Source organism: Alligator sinensis, unplaced genomic scaffold, assembly GCF_000455745.1.
Source record: "Alligator sinensis unplaced genomic scaffold, ASM45574v1 scaffold428_1, whole genome shotgun sequence".
NCBI classification, from domain to species: Eukaryota; Metazoa; Chordata; order Crocodylia; family Alligatoridae; genus Alligator; species Alligator sinensis.
In genome coordinates this window covers 1,786,821-1,807,534 of record NW_005841919.1, presented here as the reverse complement: position 1 = coordinate 1,807,534, position 20,714 = coordinate 1,786,821, and the positions used below count along the sequence as shown (strand labels likewise).

General features: G+C 46.2%; 1 protein-coding gene across 4 annotated transcripts in view; it reads left to right on the top strand.

The window, feature by feature from the left end:
- Positions 1 to 20,714, top strand: part of COL15A1 (collagen type XV alpha 1 chain) — a 337,165-nt gene that overhangs the window by 164,436 nt on the left and 152,015 nt on the right. For all 4 annotated transcript variants that reach the window (XM_006018966.2, XM_025198310.1, XM_025198313.1 and 1 more), the window contains 3 exons: positions 10,873 to 10,947; positions 11,356 to 11,445; positions 17,629 to 17,755. In XM_006018966.2, the coding sequence (XP_006019028.1) occupies positions 10,873 to 10,947; positions 11,356 to 11,445; positions 17,629 to 17,755 (292 nt within the window). The remainder of the gene's footprint in view (positions 1 to 10,872; positions 10,948 to 11,355; positions 11,446 to 17,628; positions 17,756 to 20,714) is intronic.

Genomic DNA, 20,714 nt, shown 5'->3' with positions numbered 1-20,714 from the left:
AGGGAAAGGGAGCAGAGGGAAATTGTTCTAGGGGTTCCCCGGCCAGTGTTGGGGGATGGGGTTGGTGTATTGGAGCCCCCCCACCTCAGGGGGATTCTAGTACACCAGTGCACCCTCCAGTGCTGGCTGAATAAACCCCAGACTGAACTCCCTCCACTCCCTTTCTCGTCTCTCATTCTGAAAACAGCTCTGGGGCTGGGAGGCAGCACAGACAGTGGCGACACATAGGGGGTGCACAGGGGTTCATGTGCCCCCCCTGAAAGTGCCAGTGCACCCCCCCCTGACTGGCCATGCTCACCACTTAGGTGATGGGCAGGGGGTCAGGCAGGGGGCACTGTTGCCTCCCCCCGCAAGTGCCAGCCAATCCTTTCAGCCGATCCCGGATCAGCTGCGAGGGGGACTCCCCCACAAGCAGCAAGATCGGCTGCAGGGGACCTCCCCCGCTGTTGGCAGGACTGATCGCACGCCCCCCCCCCCGACTAAGGCAGCACGAGTCGCCCTTAAGCACAGACGCAAGTTACTGAAGCCACTCTGCTTTGGAGCATATTCATCTGAACCCTCATGCAATAAGGGTTCAGATTTGCATAGGACTGGACCCTTTTAAAGTGCCTTGCAGCCATGCACTTCTGTTTGGTCACAACTGTGGAGCACTTTCAGTGGCCAGATCAGATAAAAATTGTCACTTCCATTTATGCCTCCAGATGACCAGGAAAGAACAAAATATCACCCTAACATTGCAAATCTTAATGAAGCTTTTGCTTTAGAAAATTAGGAAACACTTTCCTAAACCACTGGTATTGGCAAGCTATGAGTTACATGTGGTATGCAATAACGAAAATACATTTGTCTATATTACTTGAACGTTCCAACTTCTGGCACAAATTATTTACAACTTGAAGGACACTATTTTTCTTCAAAACTGCAATTAGGATTAGTACGCTTATATTTGCACAATTTGGGCTGTAAATTTATGCCTAATTGTTCATATTTTTGCTAGGCAATATTCTAATAATAACAATAATAACTACTACTAATAATATTAATAATAATAATAATAATAATATCAACAATAATAGCTGTTCTGTTGATTGCTCAGTAGTAGTGTCTTGCGTAATACTTTAAAAGCTTCCTGTTTCTATGGGCCTATTCCAGATACCACTGCAGTCAGTGGAAATCTGCTGGGTGGGGAAGCCCCGCTGGGCATGTCAGCTGTGTGTCTTGATGTACACAGGGCTGGGAGATCTCTGCCAGCTGCAGCAGCAGCTGTCTCCTGGGCCCGTGCACATCAGGACCCTTTCCACTGTGCACAGGGCCAGGAGACAGCTGTCATTGCAGCTGTCACAGCTCTCCTGGCCCCATGCACGTCAGGACCATCCACTACGTCCCCTGGCTGCCCGTGGGTTAGCACTCCAAGGTAACTTGGAGCTCCTCCTGGCTGCTGCAGGGGGACAGAACAGGGCAGGAGCAGCCCTGTACTGGGCTATTCCCTTTGGGAGCAGATTAGCTCCCAACAGGGTGCATGTGTAGACATGGTCCTGGGAAAGGCTTACTACACAGTATTTTACTGCACAGTAAGCCTATATCATATTAATAGCATGTGTAGATGTGCCCAATACATGCTCACATCCTCAGAAGTTCAAATCAATTATTTCAACAATAGGTAAAATTGTGTCAAATTGTGTTTTTGATCCTTCAGGGTGCATCGAGACGTGCGTGGATGTTTGGTTCCCTGGTGATAAGTAGTTCTTGTCTCCAGGGAATGCCCATGCCCTGCGCACTGTGGCGTGTGACAAGTTACCCCAGATGGCATAGGGGAGGCTGGAGCCAGAACTGTACTGGCTTCAGCAGCCTTTCCTGAGGTCTGGGGGTCTGTGTGGAGCCTGGCTGGCAGTGGAGCATGGCTCTGGGCAGGCCAGTTCCAGTTTTCAGCAGTGCGCGTTGGCTGAGCATGCGTTGCTCTGGGGGGGTTTTCCGCATTTTATTTGACCCCTGGATATCCAGGGGTGAAAAAAACCTGCAGAAACCCCACCTGGTGCAGTGCATGCTCAGGCAGTATGCCCTTGCAGCATGGAGAACACCAGACGGTGAGGTATGTGGTGCTGCAAATGTGTTTGCAGCACCACATACCACAGGACTGTGCTTGCCTGGATGCACCCCCAGAGTCCATTTCACTTGGCAGGAAATACTGGTATTGAATAAAGTCAGAGCACTTTGGGTCTGATGCAGAGTTTTAGGTATGCAAGTTAGAAACTGTAGGCACAGTGTCACCTGGTGGTGATTTCAACCTTTATACATAACAGTATGTTGAATGGAAGGTTATAATGGACAGCATCTGAAGTCATGTTCCCTGAAGTCTGCAGTTTTGCATTATGCTTTGGCATTTAATTGTAGTATGTATAAATTTGTTTCACATTATTTTATGTGAATTTCAGCAGATATTTTGATTTCTTCTATATCATATCTGCAAACTTCTTTTTGGATTGAATGTTGGAGTTCTTTTTTGGCTGCACCTGTTCCTCCAGGTAGAAAAAGGAATATGATGGTTCTTTCCTGAACTTTACCCACATACTTGCAGTTCCATGCTTGCACCGCTAAGAACAGATTATACAAATATTTAATATAAAATAACATATGCTTTGTTGGACTCCTGCTCAAGTCTGCAGACAGGCTTCAGCAGAGGAGACAGCAGTAGCAACTAGACCTTGGGGGAAAGTTAGCTGGCCTCCCTCATTACCCAGTGCTGAGCTGGTCATCATCACTGTCCTCAATGAGTTACCTCTGCAGTACTGGCTACCCTTTGGTAGAGCTGAGATGTACCTTGCATTTCAACTTTGGTCCTCTCCCTTCTTAGTTCCATTAGTTAGATTGCTATCTACCAAACACCATCTTGTCACAGCATCAAAATAAGGCACCATTATCCTTCCCTGTAAACACCTGGAGGATTAAACCCTAATCACTAGCAGCTAACATAGATTTGTTAAGAACAAAATCATGCAAAACCTACTTGATATCCTTCTTTGACAAAGTTGGGTGGAAGAAGGGAATGCAGAGGACATATGATATTTGGGCTTGAATTTTGTATATACCATTATTTACCTGAATTTAAGACAGTCCCTCAATAATTAGATTCTATGCATGGAAAATTTATAAATTTATTATAATTTTTCATGTATAAAATCTAATTATTGGAGGATCATCTTAAATTAATTCCCCCTCTACCACTGCAGTGGGGAAACCAGTAGAGGGCGCAGTAGGGGCAAGGTGGTAGAGGGGGCAGGAGGTCAGGAATGATGGGGGGAAATGCTTGGGGAGACAGTAGGGGGAGCAGCCAGTGAGGGAGTGGTCCAGCAACTTGCCTCCTGCCACCTGTTTTCCCCACTCCCCACAACTTACCCATCCCTGCTTCACCCTGGGGCATGGAGCATGGCCCCAGCCTGGCCCAGTAGCAGTGGTGGCAGTAGCAGAAGCAGAAGTTGGTTGGGGCCAGAGCCACAGCCACATTAGCCATCTGCCCCATTCCCCACTATACTGCCTTTTACTTGATTCCAAGATGAGAGGTTTTTCTCCCCATGTAAAACGGAGGGGAAAACCCCTCATCTTGGGATTAAATAAACACAGTACTCCCACATGGCATTCTCAGGGGTAAACTGGGTGTATGTGGCTTGGATAGAATTCCAATAGGTAGATACAAAACTGGCTCAGTGACCATAAGGGAAGTAAGTGTTAATTGATCAATGTCAGAATAGCAAGCTGTTTCAGGTGAGATTCCAAAGGAGTCTATCCTGGGTCCTGTGTTGTTTAACGTTTTTTAATTATATGGATGTTGTAATAGAGAGCTTCCTGATCAGGCTTGCATATGACATGAAATTGGGAAGGACTGCAAACGCTTTGGAGAATAGGTGAAGAATTCAATAGGATCTGGATATATTGTAGTGCTAGGCTACAGACACCTGGATTTAATTCAGCAATGGCAGGTGCTACACCTAGGGAATAATATCCAAATGCACAAATACAAAGTGAAAGATAACTGAATGGGCAGTACTGTTGCTGAAAAGGATCTGGGTCAGGTTTGCCAAGTGCCTGTAAAGTTACAGACAGTCCATAAAAAGGGGGCTAAAAATGCTTGCCCATAAAGTCCATAAATAACTTAGAGCCCTCCATAAAAAACTAAGAAACAGTGAGCTTGATTGAATATTTGATGTTGATATGAGGCTGATGGCAAATGTTGATGGACAGATAGAGCAGAGCAGCACCATCTTGTGTCTGAGTGGGAGTGCAGTGCCTTGCAGGGAGCTCTCATCAGGGCTTTGTGGCCCATAGTTCCCTCCCTACTTCCAGCCATGTGCTACTGCTGCATCCTATTGCCTGCCTGTAATTGCTGCTTGCCTCAAAGGTAGACAGTGCTGCATGGTCCCAGGCAGTTTGAAGCACTGGGTAGGACATTTGGTTAGTCTCACCTGATGGTCAGACCTATCTAGCACTTTTAACTTCATCTGGAATGTGGTATGCAGTTATATGCCACTCATTCTGCAAAGAGCCTTTGCCCCAATACCCACAGACTCTGTGCATGCTCCACACTGATCCAAAACATGGGGATCATCTGCACCTCACTGTGATTCAGACTTTTCCTGTAGGCTTCTAAGCATTGTGCAAGGCCCTGGGCAGTCAGACGTTAGTAGAAATTGGACTGTGTCTTGTGACACTTTTCCAATCACCACAGATGTTCCTGTAATGTTGTCAGGCCCACAATTCATGGACAAACCACCCCACATATAGGGCCACGCAAGAGGCACAGAGAGCTGTAGGGTGAGCATCAAGGTAAGTGATCATGAGACAGAGTGTGAGACAGGTAGCTGAAGGGAATCCCCAAGGGCTAGGTATGGAGGAGGCAGGATAGCTAGAGGCACTGGGAATAGGGTACTGGAGAAGGTATATAGGGAGTTTATAAAGTAGCTTAGAAGAGCATGGGGGCAGTCTAAGTACAGCTGGGCTTGTTAGCAAGAACTAAATAATAGAACCTACCTAGCTAGATAAACCAGGGGTAATTTCTTGGGTGGCTGGGCACTGGTTTCAGAAGAGGGATGGGAGTCTGGCAGGAAAACTGGGTGGAGACTGCATGGAGTACAAATTGGCTGCTCCATCCCATGGCTGTGGCACTGAGACATCAATATGATATGCATGGGGACCCCCAACATCAGATTTTGCATATCTCTGTTCCACGTCCTCTTCTCCCAAAATGAACAAGGTCCTGAATGTTTATGTTTGCATGTAGCAGTACTATCCTGAAATGAAAAGATGGCCAGAGGAACTGTTTGATTGTTTTTCCCTGAGTGAAAAGATGGAAGCAGTATTCTTCACATTGTGGAAATGGAGAACAGGATCTTGGTGAAGCCTCAGAGAAGGGATTTGCAATAATCAAGGCAGAAGGAAAGTAAGTTGTGGATGAAAAAATTCAGCTGAGGTAGGGGTGAAGCAGTGATATACCTGGACTGTATTGCAGATGTTATGATGGGTAGGTTTATAGATGAGGAAGAAGTGAACAAACAAGACATTTCAGGGCCCAGGGTGATGAAAATGAAATTGGCAGTTCAGATAAATAAGTCTGAGAGTCGAGAAGGGATGAAGTTGTTTGGGGATGGCACACTTCCCTAAAATAAACTATTTTGACTTAATAAACAGCAACAGTAACCATCGCTCATTTGAGAATTTTCTGACAACAAAGCCTTAATGACGCTAAAAAGTAAATGGTCTGCAGAAAAAATGTATTTGGTGTTATTCCCTAGGGTACTTGAAAAAAGAGCTGAGTTCAGCAGTAGCAACAGAATTAGGTCTGAAATTAAAGATAAGCAAAACAGGAATGATTTTGGCTTTGCAAAACTTAATACATAGTTTTTTTAAAGGAGAAAACCATGAAGCTGGATTAATTAACAATGATCCAGACTTTTAAGGACACAATGGTTGCATCCAGAAGAGCAAGCACGTGCCTATTGTGGTGTCTCAAAGCAGTTCGAGATGCTGCAAGAGGCACGCTAAGAATGAAAAAATATTCCCCGCACTGCATGTTTGCAATGTGGGCTCTAAATTTGATACCGGTAAATCCTGATATAAAAAAAAAAAGATGCCAGAAGAAGTGGCAACCACAGGCCGAGTCCTCCAAGGGGAGACTCTCTGGCACCCAGCCAGAGCGTCTCTATGGTAGCCCTGTTCCCCATCTGCTCCAGCACGCTGCTTCACACTGTGCACCATGTGGAGGTGCGGACAAAGGACCTCTTCTTCCCCACACAGTCCCCCCCCCACCAAACATGTCCCTCCCCACCCACAAACTCCCCCACAAACCCCACACCCCCCGCACAAAGCTCCACCCCACAAACCCTACACCCACCCACAAACCCCCCCCTGCCCACAAACCCCACAGCCCACCTACAAATCTCACACCCTGTATGCCCAGCCACTAGACAGGACAGGACCTGCCACTTTGCATCCCTGCACCGTGCCCACACCAGTGCTGGGACATGCAGCCCCAGACGGGGGAGGGGAAGCTCCTGGTCCCAGGAACTACTTTGGGGGGTGTGATGGGCTGGGGGAAGGAGTGGAGGTGGCAGCAGGGGTGTGTGCAAGAGAGAGAGAGAGATGGGAATGGGGGAGTGCTCTGGGTAAGAGAGGCCACCAGAGCCAGGCTTAGAGCCCTCTTGCCCCCATAGAGCAGTCTATGCATGGGGAGGCCAGCCTGGAAGGGAAAGGGCTTGCCCAGCCCAACCACTGAGCCCCAGTCAAGGACTTCCCAGGAATGGCATGGGGATTGCTGGGGCCTGGGCACAGATGCAGGAAGGAAAACAGCAAGGGCTGGCACTGTTCAGAGCCACAAAGTAGCGGGTGGGACAGCTGCAGATGGATTCATGTCCTGATGCTGGGACGGAGCTGCTGCCAGGAGAGAGCTAGTGAGGGCAGGCAGGAGCTGCAGGTTGGGATGAAGGGCACTGGCAGGGCTGTGGATTCGGAGTGAGGGGCAAAGGCAGGGGCAGGGAACTGACATATCCATACAGCTCAGCATCCCACATCCTGATGAGTGAAGGGGGTGGAGGCAGCTATGATTTTTCTATGACAAAAAACCCAAAAGCAAATGCCAAATTGTATAGATATTTAGAATTTGTTTTATGATGATGATAGAGATAGTGGTAGGCTTCCAAATTGCTTTCTCTCTCTCTCTATATATCCATCTCTCTCTCTATATCTCTCTCTCTCTCTCTCTCTCTCTCTATATATATATATATATATATAGTGATGTTTCATTTTAATTGCAGAAGAACATGGATTTTGGGTATTTTAATGAGAGAATTTGGAGGTTTTTATCAAAGAATATGCAATTTTTAAATTGCATACACCAGGATCTCTGCTGGTGAGGCAAGTGTTGGGACCTGGGCGGAGGAGCCTGCCCAGGGCTAGCACCGGGGGCCCAGCTGGAGTGCAGCCAACATGGCTGACCTCCTGGCCATTTGGAGCCAGGAGGGCACACGTCAACAATTTGAAGTGGGCCACTTCAAGGACCACAATAGTTGCCCAGATGGCAAAGCAGGGACACCAGGAGACATGACAGCAGTGCTGCCTAACGGCCAACTGTGCAGCCACAGCCCATTGGCAACTGGCCCAGAGGTGCAGGCAACTTTGCTACAGTGCCTGTATCACAGCCCAGGCTACCGTGTGGTCCCTGTCTGGGTCTGGCAGGTGCACAGCCATGGGTCTGCAGGTCCAAGGGGATGGATGTGGTCACAGGTGGAAGCAGGTCACAGCCAGGCAGCAGCCCCCACTGCCAGACTACTGCACTGGGTAGAGGGTGCTGGGACCACTCTAGGTTAGGACTGCTTCAGCGGTCCTGCTAGCAAGGGGGCTAGTGTCCCCAGATACCAACTGGCTGGGCCTCAGAAGCTCCTGTCTGTTTGTATCTTCCAGTGATCGTAGGCCTTAAGGCCCACCTAATTAACTAATAGCCCTGACTGTGTGGGGCCAAAGTTTGAAAGAAACAACTGATTTTTTTTTTTTGGTGGGACAACTAAGGAAGAAAAGGGTCCTCAGAAGCTCCTGAGGGCAAGTAGCCATGACCTGCTCATCAGAGAAGCTTTTTATACTGCTGGGGCCAGCACAGGTGCTGGCCCCAGCCTCTAACCCCCCGACTGAAGAATCGGGAGGAGCTGGGCAGGGTCAGTTTGCCCCAAGTAGCACAATTTGCCCCACACCAAAGTGCATGTTCAGACACGTGTGCTGAGACACAAATCTCCAGCAGAAATCTGTGCTGTTGCTATTTGAGCCGCTGCAAGCGCACGTGCCTGCATGTGTGGACACACCCAATAGGGCCACCCTTTCAAACTTTGGGTTCAAAAGCCAGGTACGTACACTTTTGTATTTAGGCACCTGGGGGTTCTTGGGTGGGTGTGGGTATAGGGAGGATGTGGGGTTTGTGGGGGTGTGTGGGGGGTGGGGAAGATGTGGGGTGTGTGGGAGGTGAGGTACGTGGGGGGACATGGGGTGTGTGTTGGGGGGCCTATGGGATTTGTGTGGGGGTTGTGGGAGGGAGCCTGGGGGGGGAGGGGCAGTTCCAAGGGCTATGCACCCCTCACCCTCTGCGGCACATAGCCCCTGGCACCGGCATCAGCAGCCAGCTGGGCTGTTGGGGCCATCTCTCGCTGCAGGCATAGCCCTGTGGTTGTGCAGCAGCGCCTGACCTGGGGTCTACACATGGCAAATGGACCTGGCCTGGCATGCTAGCATGTGGCTTTGAACAGTCCCGGGACAGCTCCTGCCATCACCTGCAGCTCCTGTCTGGGCCTTGGGCCAGGCTGGGTCCTGCCTCCAAGTGCCCCACAAGCCATCAGGCCAGGCTGACTCCATGGAGGCAGGACCTGACCTGGCCTAATGCATGGCCCCTGAATACAATGCCAGGATCGCAGGTGACAGCAAGAGCAGCTCAGTCCTGCCAGAAAGTGCACGGCCCCGGGCCAGACCCACGCTTTGTGACAATAGCAGCACTGGGTCTGAGGTGGCTGGCGCTGCACCACAATGTGGGGGGCTCTGCCTGTAGCGAGTAGTGATTGCCCTGTGGCTGCTGCTGCTGTGGGGGGACTATGTGCAATGCAGGGGGTGGGCAGGGGACCCACCCCCCATCAAGCATTCCCCCCCACCCCCACACAGTCCCCCCAACACCCCCAGTCTCCCTCACACAATCCCCCCACCCATGTCCCTACTTACCATGGATGGCACCTGGGTCTGGGTAACTGCTGTAGCCTTCCCCTGCTCCTATTTGCCCCGGCACACTGAGGCAGCTGCCAGGGAACCCCACTAATGTAGTATTTGCATGGAATGATACCATTTACTGTTTTCAATTACTGAACAGAGATAAATGTCTCCAAACTTGTATTGTTGCATTTATTATTCTCTGTTAACTGCATATTAGCAATGTTGAAGTTTGCAGTTCTTCTGCAGACTAATTAATTTCACTATCAGTGAAATGCTATGAATATGGAGCTCATTGTGCCTCTCCTCATTACAGAACTTTCAAAACAAAGAACACTTTCTGGGTTTACTTTATAAAACTCTTGGTTCTCTGCAATCAAAGAAGCAAGCTATAAATATCTTAAATTAAATAATTCTCTCTCTCCAGCATGCCCTAAAAACACAGGCAGGTATTTAGCTCTTCACCTATCATATTTAATATATATGTGTAATATTTACATTTGATAGAGAAATGCAAATTGTAAGACCAAGAAAGTAATGGGGGATAACTGGATTGGCAGTTATGCAACTGAGAAGAATCTGGAAGTTATGGTGGATCATTCATTTAATACGAGTCAGAAGGCTGATGCAGGAACAAAAAAAACAAAATTCAGTTTTGTGTTGCATTAACATAAGCAGTATATGCAAGACATGGCGGGGTGATGATATCACTCTGCTTGGTACTTGTTAGGCCTCAGCTAGAGTATTGTGCCTAGTCCAGGAGAACACATTATAAGGAGGGTGTAGAGAAACTGGAGAGGGTCAAAAGGTGAGCAGTTAAAATGATAAAGGGATTGGGAAGCAAATCATATGGGGAAGGTTGAAGGAACTACATATGTTTAATTTGGGGGAAAGGAGATTAAGGGGAGTTATGAGAGCAGTTTTCCAATATTTGAAAAGTTGTCGTAAAGGAGAAAGGTTGTCTTTTCTTGCTGTAGAGGTCAGGACACAAGTAATGGGCTGAAGGTGCAGCAGAACATATTTGGAATAAATCCTTAAGAAAAACATCTTAACCATTAAAACAGTAGAACAATGGAACAAGCTGCCAGGAAAGCTGCGGAATCTCTCTCATTGGAGACTGTCAAGAAGAGGCTGAATAGAATTTTTTTGTAGTGTGTTATAGCACATCCTGCATTACTGCAGGAGTCAGAGTTGGTGAATCTTGAAGTTCCTTCCAATCCTATGAGTCTTTTGATCCTAAAATCCATTTGTTTTTTCTTTCTGCCTTAATTTAGTTCTATTCTGATCCCGTCTAATTGCCTCTCCTCCCCCTCCCTACCCTGCCTGCCGCCCCCAGACATGGCCTTAAACGCTTATTATATTTATATTGCAGATTCTGTCTACAAAGATCTGACAGCATTTTATAGGCCCAACATTTCATAAAATATATAACCTAACTTATCAGAGTAGAAGCGTATCTATATAATAAGCTAAGACATTTTGTAATGAATATGTACATTGACTGGAATATTGAAACATGGCTCAAGTAATCTAGGCAGTGTAGAGGGCATTAGTTCTGAGGAGATGTCCTATAGCGATTTCTTGCTTTTTCTTTGAAAAAAAAACATTTCCTTGAATTGCTTTTGTTGGATTTTTTCCCCCATAAAGGGCTCAGTTCAACAACTAACAATCAAACCAGACCCAAGGGCTACTGAAGACCAATGTGAAGATGATGATCCATATGTAAGTGCTATTTTCAGTGAACTTATTATACTGAGGCTGTTAAGGTCTATGTTTTGTTTTACAAAACAAACAGTGATGTCTTTTCTTTGAAATACATTGAAATGGTTGGAATTACTGGTAAATCAGAATTCTCAGAATCCATGAGTCTTTAGTTTCCTAAATTTTTGTGTGTTTAAAGAGTGACATTAATTTCCATAAAATGGTTTGTCTGGTGCAGTACATTAATTTTATGAGTTTGGGACCAAATTTGTAAGAGAAACATGTAACTGTAATTGGACCTACTTATGCCTAAGTGAAAAGTAAAATGTAAGAGAATCTGAGGAGTTAAGACATACCAGATGGTATAATTTTAACCTCTGGACTTTCATAAGTGATAATGATAAGTGTGATATGATTTGTTCTGTGTAGGCATCAGGAGATACCAGTGGCAATGGTAGCATTCAAGAACAGGAAGGAGTTCCTGAGACACAAGAAGCCATTGCATCATCTCAACCTCCAGTAAGGACCAATTAGTTCAACTTTACCTTCTAGGTATAATATTACACTAGTAATAGTCACTAAACTGGGACATTTTCCCCCTGAGATACCACACTTCTGGGACCTACATTGGACTAGGTAGGAAAACTCAGATGCCCAAATGCCGTTTCAAGGTATGGGTGGTAAAGGAATGCCATATCTTCCTAGAAGGCCAGTGTATTGTATGATTTTTGGCATTGGCCTGAAGTTGATTTGAAGCTTGTAATTAAACATGAATCAACACAAAGGGAAGTGACAACTCAAGTTTTATTGAAAAATGTGGCTATGTTATGTTATGATGATAATGCTCTGACACATCTATATGTGCTTCTTTACAGCACCTGCCAACAAAATTACTGCAAACTTCATCAGGCCACTTCTAATTTATGTATCATTTATTTAAATCTGTCCACAACTCAGTCACTATAAGATGAGTGAATGCCAAGAAATCTGAATGTTTGTTTCTGTTTCTTTCTGCTTTAAAAGCATTTTGTACATCATATAGAAAACTGAGACTGGACTGAATTGGATATATTTTCTAGAACTGCAGACTTGATGCTTTCCTTACAGATTTGTAGCATTATGCTAACAAACCAAACATGAAGAATGCATCTTTAGGAGGGTTTTTGTTGTAACTGTTTTAAAACCATAAAAAAGAAGTATCTTTATGCTCTAGATCCATTTTGCGTACACTTTTTTGCGGTAATGGCTTGTCATTTTTTACAGCCTGACTTGAAACAAAGAGCAGTCTGTGAAGTTCTAGTTAGCCTCTTTATATGAGATAATAACCCCATATTTTACATTGCATAGTTTCCTGAGCCAAATAATCATAAGTATTGGTGGTTTGTAGACTATCACTCTTCTTAAATTGTAAGGTTTTCTTGTGAATGTTCCCTGTTAGGTGACACACGAATGCTTTTAAAATGTGTTACAGCTGTGTCAGTAGCCTGCAAAAAGGTAGCACCCACATATAGACAATTTGTGAAATTTATGTTGCCTTTAAGAAAACTTTAATGATTTTGCTAAATATGAAATGTCTAAATGCCAGTGACTCGTTGGATCTGTATGCCTTCCAGTATGAATGCCCATCAACTTTTAATGTGCCTTTTCTTTGGAAGCACTAAACTAAACACAGCCAAACTTCTGACATTTTTGTAATCAATAGAGTAACTGATAGATGTTTCTGAGAGAGTTTATGTGTACATAATTCTATTACAAATTGCCAGGCAAACTTACAAAGATCATCAGTTCAAAGTAGATTCCCATGGTGAGCTGGAATGAAACAAGTCAAGGGTCCTGCATGGTAACATAGTTGCTGGATAAAGTAGCTTATCACTGCATGGTCTAGTTTGTGTTTTGCTAAGCAGCACTGTACTGAGCTGTAACAATAGATGGGCCTGTTTGGAATAGTTCAGTACATTTCCATTCAGCAGCTTTTACATAATTTTTCAACACAGTGAATGACCAAGAGAGAAAAAAATGGACAGTCAAGGGATTCTCAACCTTTTTAGATCCAAGGCACCCTCTCAGAAAATGTCAGCTATTAGTTTTGACTTGTGTTTTGACTACGGAAAGATGATAGAGCAATTCTGTTGCAGAGAACTCAGAAACACCACAAAAGATGAGAGTGTTCTTGACTCAATGGATTCCTACTTGAAAGTCTCAGTTTGTATGTCTCAGAGGGTGCGTCTATGCTTGCATAAACGCGCTTTAGTTAATGCGCATTAAATCTAGTACCTCCATTGTGAGGTACTAAGAAGATAGGCATTAGCCTGTCTTAGTGTACATTAACTAAATAGCACAGGGCATTAATACACATGCTCTGGGAGGTGGGGGGGCCTTTAATTAGAGTGACTCTGAGAGCCACTGTAATTAAAGCTCCCAGAATGTCACATGTATTAGTGTCCCCACACTGAAACAATGGTGGCTGGAGCACTTAAACTAAAGCTCATTGAATGAGCTTTAGTTAAAGCACCCCCAATGCCATTTTTCAGTGCAGGGACACTGATACACATGACACTGGAGTCTGCTGGAGTATAGCAATTACTATGCTCCAGCAGACTTGATTAATTACAGAGCATCAGAGCAGCCTCGATGCACATGTATAGGTACCTATGATTTTTAGTGATACTTTAATGCGTATTAAAGTGCACATGTAGATGCAGCTAAAGAGTGACATTAAAGGTAGCAAAAATATGTATTTACAGAATTCCATTATTTCTTGTAAAAAGTGCGCTGCTGTTCAGAGCAAGAGCTATCACAGAACACAGATGCATCATGAGCAGGTCCAAGGAGGTGATCCTCCCTCTCTATGTGACACTGGTCAGGCCGCAGTTGGAGTACTGCGTCCAGTTCTGGGTGCCGCACTTCAGGAGGGATGTGGCCAGCATTGAGAGGGTCCAGAGGACGACCACTCACATGATCGGGGCAGCAGGGCAGGCCCTACGAGGGGAGGCTACAGGACCTGAACCTGTTCAGCCTCCACAAGAAAAGGCTGAGATGGGATCTGGTGGCCATCTATAAACTGGCCAAGGGGGACCAGCAGGCAGTGGGAGAGTCCCTGTTCCCCCGAGCACTACCGGGAGTAACAAGGAATAACGGCCATAAATTGACTGAGAGTAGATTCAAGCTAAATATCAGGAGGCACTTACTTCATAGTCAGGGTGACTAGGATCTGGAACCAACTTCCAAGGGAAGTGGTGCTCGCTTCTACCCTGGGGATCTTCAAAAGGGGGGCTAGATAATCACCTAGCTGGGGTTGTTTGACCCCAGCATTCTTTCCTGCCCAGGCAGGGGGTCGGACTTGATGATCTGCTCAGGTCCCTTTCAACCCTACCATCTATGAAACTACACTTCAGATTTCAGGATCATTTTGTAAAGATTTAGGAACCACTGAGCTCCTTGGATGTACATTTAACCCTATGGTTACATAGTAGATGCTACATTGCTTAAAATTAGTGAGTGTAAGAAAGAATCAAAGAAACAGATAAAAAATCAAGAAACAAAGTGCAAGCTAGCTCTGAAAAAAATATTTCCTTCTCTTATACCATGTCATTCTCCCAAGAGAAGTGTTGGAAAACCAAGTGCAACTTTGAATTCCTGTGAATTTTGACTGTCTTCTACTGGAACTGTCTTCTACTGGCACCACCAGCCTTACCTGGTGTCCTGGGGACCTCCTGGGATTGCAGCAGTGGCAATTCTGCCATGTGGAGCCTGGCCAGCAGCCGGAGTATGGCTCTGAGCAGCTTGGCTCTGCTTTTAAGCAGTACACACTGCCTCCATGTGCTGCCCCGCTTTTTTTTCCACGGGCTTTTTTGACCTCTGGATATCCAGGGATCAAAAACACCTGCAGAAAATAAAAGCGGAGCAGTGCACACATGGGCAGCATGCCCTTGCAGCATGGAGAACATCTAAATGTGTGGTATGTGGTGCCACAGGCATGTTTGCAGCATCACATACCACATAGCTGCATAGGGACGTGTGCTTGGAGTGGCACAAATAGCAGTGGCACAAATTCGTGCTGCTACTTTGTGCCGTAGATCACACCCCTGCATGTGCCCTTTGTTCCAGGCCATGTCCAGCTCCTCCTGGCTCCTGTCCGGACTCTGTGTGCTGCAGGGTGGGACTGGCTGGAGCACAGGGTGCCTCAGTGTGGGGCTATCTGGCAGGCACCCCCATGCTGAGGCACCCTGCATCCCAGCCAGCCAGGGGGGTGGCGTATGGAGATGGGGGAGAAGGCAGCCTAAGGCTGCCCAATCCCTAGTCTCTGCGCAGCATGGAGCCCTCACATTGAGGCACACTGTGCATCAGCCAACCGAAGAGAAGCTGGCTGGGGTGCAGGGTACCTCGAGATGGGGCAGCAGGCAGTCCTGCCAAGCTGACTGCTTCCCTGTCTCTGCTTGTCTCGGCATGGAGGCTCTGATACAGAGTCCTCAAGCTCAGGTAGCCTGTTCCCCAGCCAGCTGTGCCTTGAGATGGGGGAGCTGGCAGTCCTGGGCTAGTGCTTCCCTGTCTCCATTTGCCTCGGTGCAGAGGCTCCACAGCACGTGGAGACAGGGGAGCAGGCAGCCCTGGGCTACCTGCTTCCCCATCTCTGTGTTTGTCTGGGCACATGCTACTTTTACATGCTTTGCCCCACATTTTTTATTGAAGCTTTTTTGCTGTTAGGACATCCCAGTAGCAAATGTTGCCCCTGTGTTGCAAATGAGCAGCACCGAACATGGTTTAATGTGCAGTTAGTGGAAACACAAACCATATGTGCCTACAAGTCTGGACATACCCTAAGAGTTTTCCTGGAATGAGGAGAAGAGACTCAATTAGAGCCACAGAGGTAGCCAGTGCAGCCCCCAAGATTTATTGGATCCTGATTAAATTTTTGCACAAGTCATCGGATCTCCAGGGAATGGTACCACGAGGCCGGGCAGCCTACTGCTTCAGCCCGTCCACACCCAGTTCTCCATAACCACATATGCCTTCAGTTCCATGTAATGGAGGAGCTCCATGGATGGGGAAAATGCCACTGAAAGGACAGACCCTCTCTCTTCCCCCAGCAGAGAGAGAAGATTTCCTCAGTACATGTGCAGAGAGACAATACTTCAGTCCAGTGAGTTGCCCACAGGTCCCTGGGGCTCATATTACACATCTCCTTCCAAATCAGTACACTGGTGTTTATTATTAACCTTTGTGCAAAGTACTACTGCTGTTTTTTTGTCAATACAGGTTTCCCTCGCTTTATGCTGTACATGCGTTCCTGGAAAACAGTGCATAACTCGAATTCACTTAAAGGGAACCCACTTTACAATGTAACAAATAGGGATACTTTCCAAGACCTTGACTGTACTGACCCCCCAGGCCCATTTCTACCACTTTTACAAGACAATTTTGATACTTGCCAACAGCAGACAATACACACAAGCACAGGGCACTATCGTAATGAGGATGGCAACAACAGAAACACGTGTCACAGCCAACAAGCGAGAGGCAAAGATCTACACAGGAGGCTATATTTTGGTACGCATCGGTTCCACAATGCACCGCACAAAGCAGCTGACTGCAGGTTTCCACCTCACTGACCACATAAGAGTGAATTTACCTTGTATATAACAAATTTTTGGTATAAAAGGGTCATTGCATAAGAGCGAATTTGCACATATAGAACCCGCATAAAGTGAGGGAAACCTGTTTACAGTAGCCTGTCCTAGCCAAAGTGACTTATTGTGAAAGACGTAATGAAATATGTTTAGATATTAGGTATTTAAAAAAAGTTATGATCAATAGATTACACTTGTTGGTATTTTGGGCTATTGGTTTTAAGAGCATTTGAAATACAATAATAGGAAATGCCAGGAGAAAAATGTATAATTTATAAAGGAAATAATCAGATAAGGAATGAATATATCAATAACTTAATGCTTTCTGCTTTAGAACACAGGTATTTGAAATCGAATGAAAAGAATCCCTTTGACAGTGGTGGTCTCAAAATACTATGTTAGCTTTTCAGGAAAACTTAGCTCTGACTTTCTTGCCTACTTTGTTACTCATTGTAAAAACCATTCAGTTATGCTTATGAGCCCATTTGACCAAATTAGAGACAGTTGTTGCCAAATAGAAGCAAGACCTATTCAATATTTTAAAAAAGAAAAAACACCTCAAACAAGTGATCATCAAGGAGAGAAAATCGTAAATGTGACAGGGTGTAAATATTGCATCTTAATATTTGTAGGTTTTATTAGTAACTTCCTTTTAGCAGTAATAAGTAACGCACCAAAAGTGCATATTATTCAGAAATAGTGTTAAGAAGCTGCTTTTTGAAAGGAAGTCTTTAGCTGGACTTCCTAAATGTAGCATTTCTGATTGCATTAGTGACTGGTGCCTTCTGAATCTGGGGTGGGGCACCTGCAGAAGCCGCCGATGGCAGCAGCCCTGTTAGAGGGGCACCAGCCCTACTGACAGTATCAGTGTTGGCTATTGGGGGGGGCACCAGCCCCATCAGTGGGGCATGTGCACCCCCTACCAGTCACCTATGTCTGATTGCTTTTCTTTGAAGTAGAACAAGCTGATTGATTCGTGCTTCACTTATGTGGTAAGCCTTTCCTCAGAAAGAATGATAAAATATGTTTGCTTTACCTTTTTGTTAATAAGTTATTTGCAAATTTATTTTTTTAGTCTGATGACACAACTGCTGAGCCGGTGGAACCACCCCCAACCGTGTCACCTCATTCTGAAGAAATGGATTTCTCAGGACATCATATATTAGAGGAAACATCTGTAGCACCTACAATCAAAAAACAAGGCACTGTATATTATCAATTTTTAGTTCTAAGCTTTTCCAGGGACCGGACTATGCTTTTATCTGTATATAGAAGAGCCTGCATATTTGAGGAGCTACCAACACTATTAGAAATATAAAGAAAAATAATATCTTCTCAGGTATGGGGTCTCTCCTCAGTGTTGGATATGGAGAACTTCATGGGGCACATCCCGACAAGTGTGCATGTGTGGTTTGTGGCACCTCAAATCTGTTTGAGGCACTGCAAACTGCATGCAATGCATGTGCAGCCATTTACCGGTGCGGGTTTTGGCAGGTTCTTTTTGGGATCTCGATGTAAAAAAAATACCCGCTACTAAAAAAAGGTGGTGTGGCACACATGGCAGCAGCATGCACCACCAGAAATAGAGCCTGACCCCGGCCAGAGCCATGCTAGCTGCTGGCCAGGCTCTGAGTGGCACTCTCAGTGCTGCTGCTGCCCTGGGAGTCCCCCAGGACCCCAAGTAAGACTGCTGGGGCCAGCACAAGTGCTGGCCCCAGTCTTCCCTACCCCACCTGGGTCACTTTGCAGTGTGCTGGAGCATGCGTCCAGGAGCATACCTGGGGACAAAGAGCAATGGCATAAATATGGGCTGCTGCTATTTGTCCTGCAGAAAATGCATGCCCCTGCACATGTGAGCTCAGCAGGATGCACTCATTGTGTCTAAAACACAGCTTTCCTCAAGTTCTTTTTTGAAATTATCAAACCTGTTCCAACAGTTGGCCTGTAATAACAATGGTTATGGATAGAGACTCGCATCCCACCTGAATGTAGAAGCCTGCAGCTCTCTTCACCATGTTTTGGGCACAGTGCAGTAGTGCAAGTAGGATGGGGCAAGTGAGATGTGAGTCCCGGTTGCCAACAGCATCTTGTAGTGCTCCACACATCCATTCTCTGGCACTTGGCCTTTTGCGCATTATTCTTCCTTCACTTTCCCACTCTTCAGCACTTGGCACTGTAGCAAATGTGGGGGGGAGAGGAGCACCTGCCCCAGGTGCCAAGTTAGAAGGGGTGCTGGAGTGGCCCCCCACCCTTGTGGAGCCCATGATCCAGCACCACTGCGATGTCAGGGCTCCAAAATAGTCCTCTGCTGCTGTTGCTCTTAAGAGCAACAGCCAGGGTAATCAGCTCCATTGGGACTGTTTTGGAGTCCCAGACTTTGCCTGAAGCCCAAAGGACCATATAGGCAGGCCCTGTGGGGGGGAGTATGGAAAAGGGGTCTGAAGGCCATAGGGCAAAATGAAGGAGCCTGAACCCCCGCCCAGGCAAATGCAAAAGAGCAGGATAGACCAGCAGCCTGGTGATGATAAGACTGGAGCAGGGACTTCAGGCCTAACTGGTTCTGAAGGCAGCCCCCTAGGATACAAAGAAATTGAAACATTGGAGATGTAGTAAGCAAGGAACTGAGGCCAGTTTAGCAAACTGGAGCAGGGGGGCTGAGGTAGTGGCAAGCGCTAGGGGGTTACAATCTCTGGCAGAGAGGATCCTCCATTTTTTAGATATGTAATGCAATGCAATTATGCAGCAATGCATACAAGTCCCAATCACTGCTATACTCAAAAACTGTAGTTCATGTCAACATGAGGAAAAACTGATAAAACAAGAAATTAAAATAATTTATCTTGTGGTGAGCATCTTGGTGAAAAGCAATACAGACCAGCTGACACGTGCTGCACCTCCATTCTGGTATTCCTCAGGACTCTGGTAATGTACTGGGTCAACAGTGCAATGCTGTACATAGAGCAGGAAAAATTTTTTCCAAACTGCTGCTAAAATCAACCATTTCCTAGAAGTATGGGGCATCATTCCTCCATCATTGATGGCTTGTGATATCAAATTCTACATATTTGACAATTTTATACATTTTTTTCCTAGTATGATGGAGTATCTTAGTAACTCTGTAAGCAGTAAAGGAGTATTATTATTTCCAAGTTATAGGTAGGAGAACTGAGGCATTAGGGAAGCCAGATATTTGAAGATTTATAGGATCCTAAAGATACATACAGAGATGTAAGGGGTTTTAAACATCCCAGTAGGTGGCCAGCAACACCTGTAGGTATCTGAATAACCTTAAAATCTGTACTTAAACAATTTACTTCAAACCAGCTAAGCCTCTTGTGTGCCTGTCTACTGCCTTAAGGACAGGAGCATCCTTCTTTCCTCATATTGATGGAAGGACTTTGCCATGAATTACATTGTTTTTTCTAATGCATACAAAAGACTTGATCCTATACAGTGCCGGCCTGGGGTGCTTCATATATAAGTGCAAGGTACAAAATGTAGCAGGGTGTATGCATGGATCCCGTATTTTGGAAAGCAGGGTGCAGGACCAGTGATCTTTGCTGCAGGCGTGGCTACACCCCTGCTCCTCTCCACATACACACACACCCCAAAGCAGACAGACAGTGATGCAGGAGCAGCAGCCGGGAGGGGAGATTTTTTAAGTCCTTCAAGCAGGTGAAAATATATCCTCTACTCTCACTTCCCTTCTATGCTCGGCTGCATATTCCCTCCTCTCCCTTTCCCACTGCTGCCTCTCTCTCTAGCTGACAAGGGACTTGGGACCTGTTCCTGCCCTGTTGAATCCTGCCTGCACATGGAGCCAGACTCAGGTAGAGACAGGTGCAGAAGTGGATGGGTTCCTTTTCCTGTTCCTGGGCTTCCAGGGATCACCCAGGGGACCTGACAGGGTGGAGGAATCTGCCCATTGCTGCTGCCTTTGGCTGAGCCCAGCTCTATGTAGAGCCTGGTTGGAGTGGCATGGGTGGCTCTTGTGTTCCCCCTCCAGCCTCTGCCCTTGGGACAGCAGCAATGGGGTAAAGTGAAGGGAGGAGAGGGGATATGCTGCTGAGAACGGATGGGAAGGGAGTGGGGGGATTGTTACTTACTTTCCGGTCTCCACTTCCCCAGCTGCTCCTCGCACAGATTGGTCCACTGAAAAAG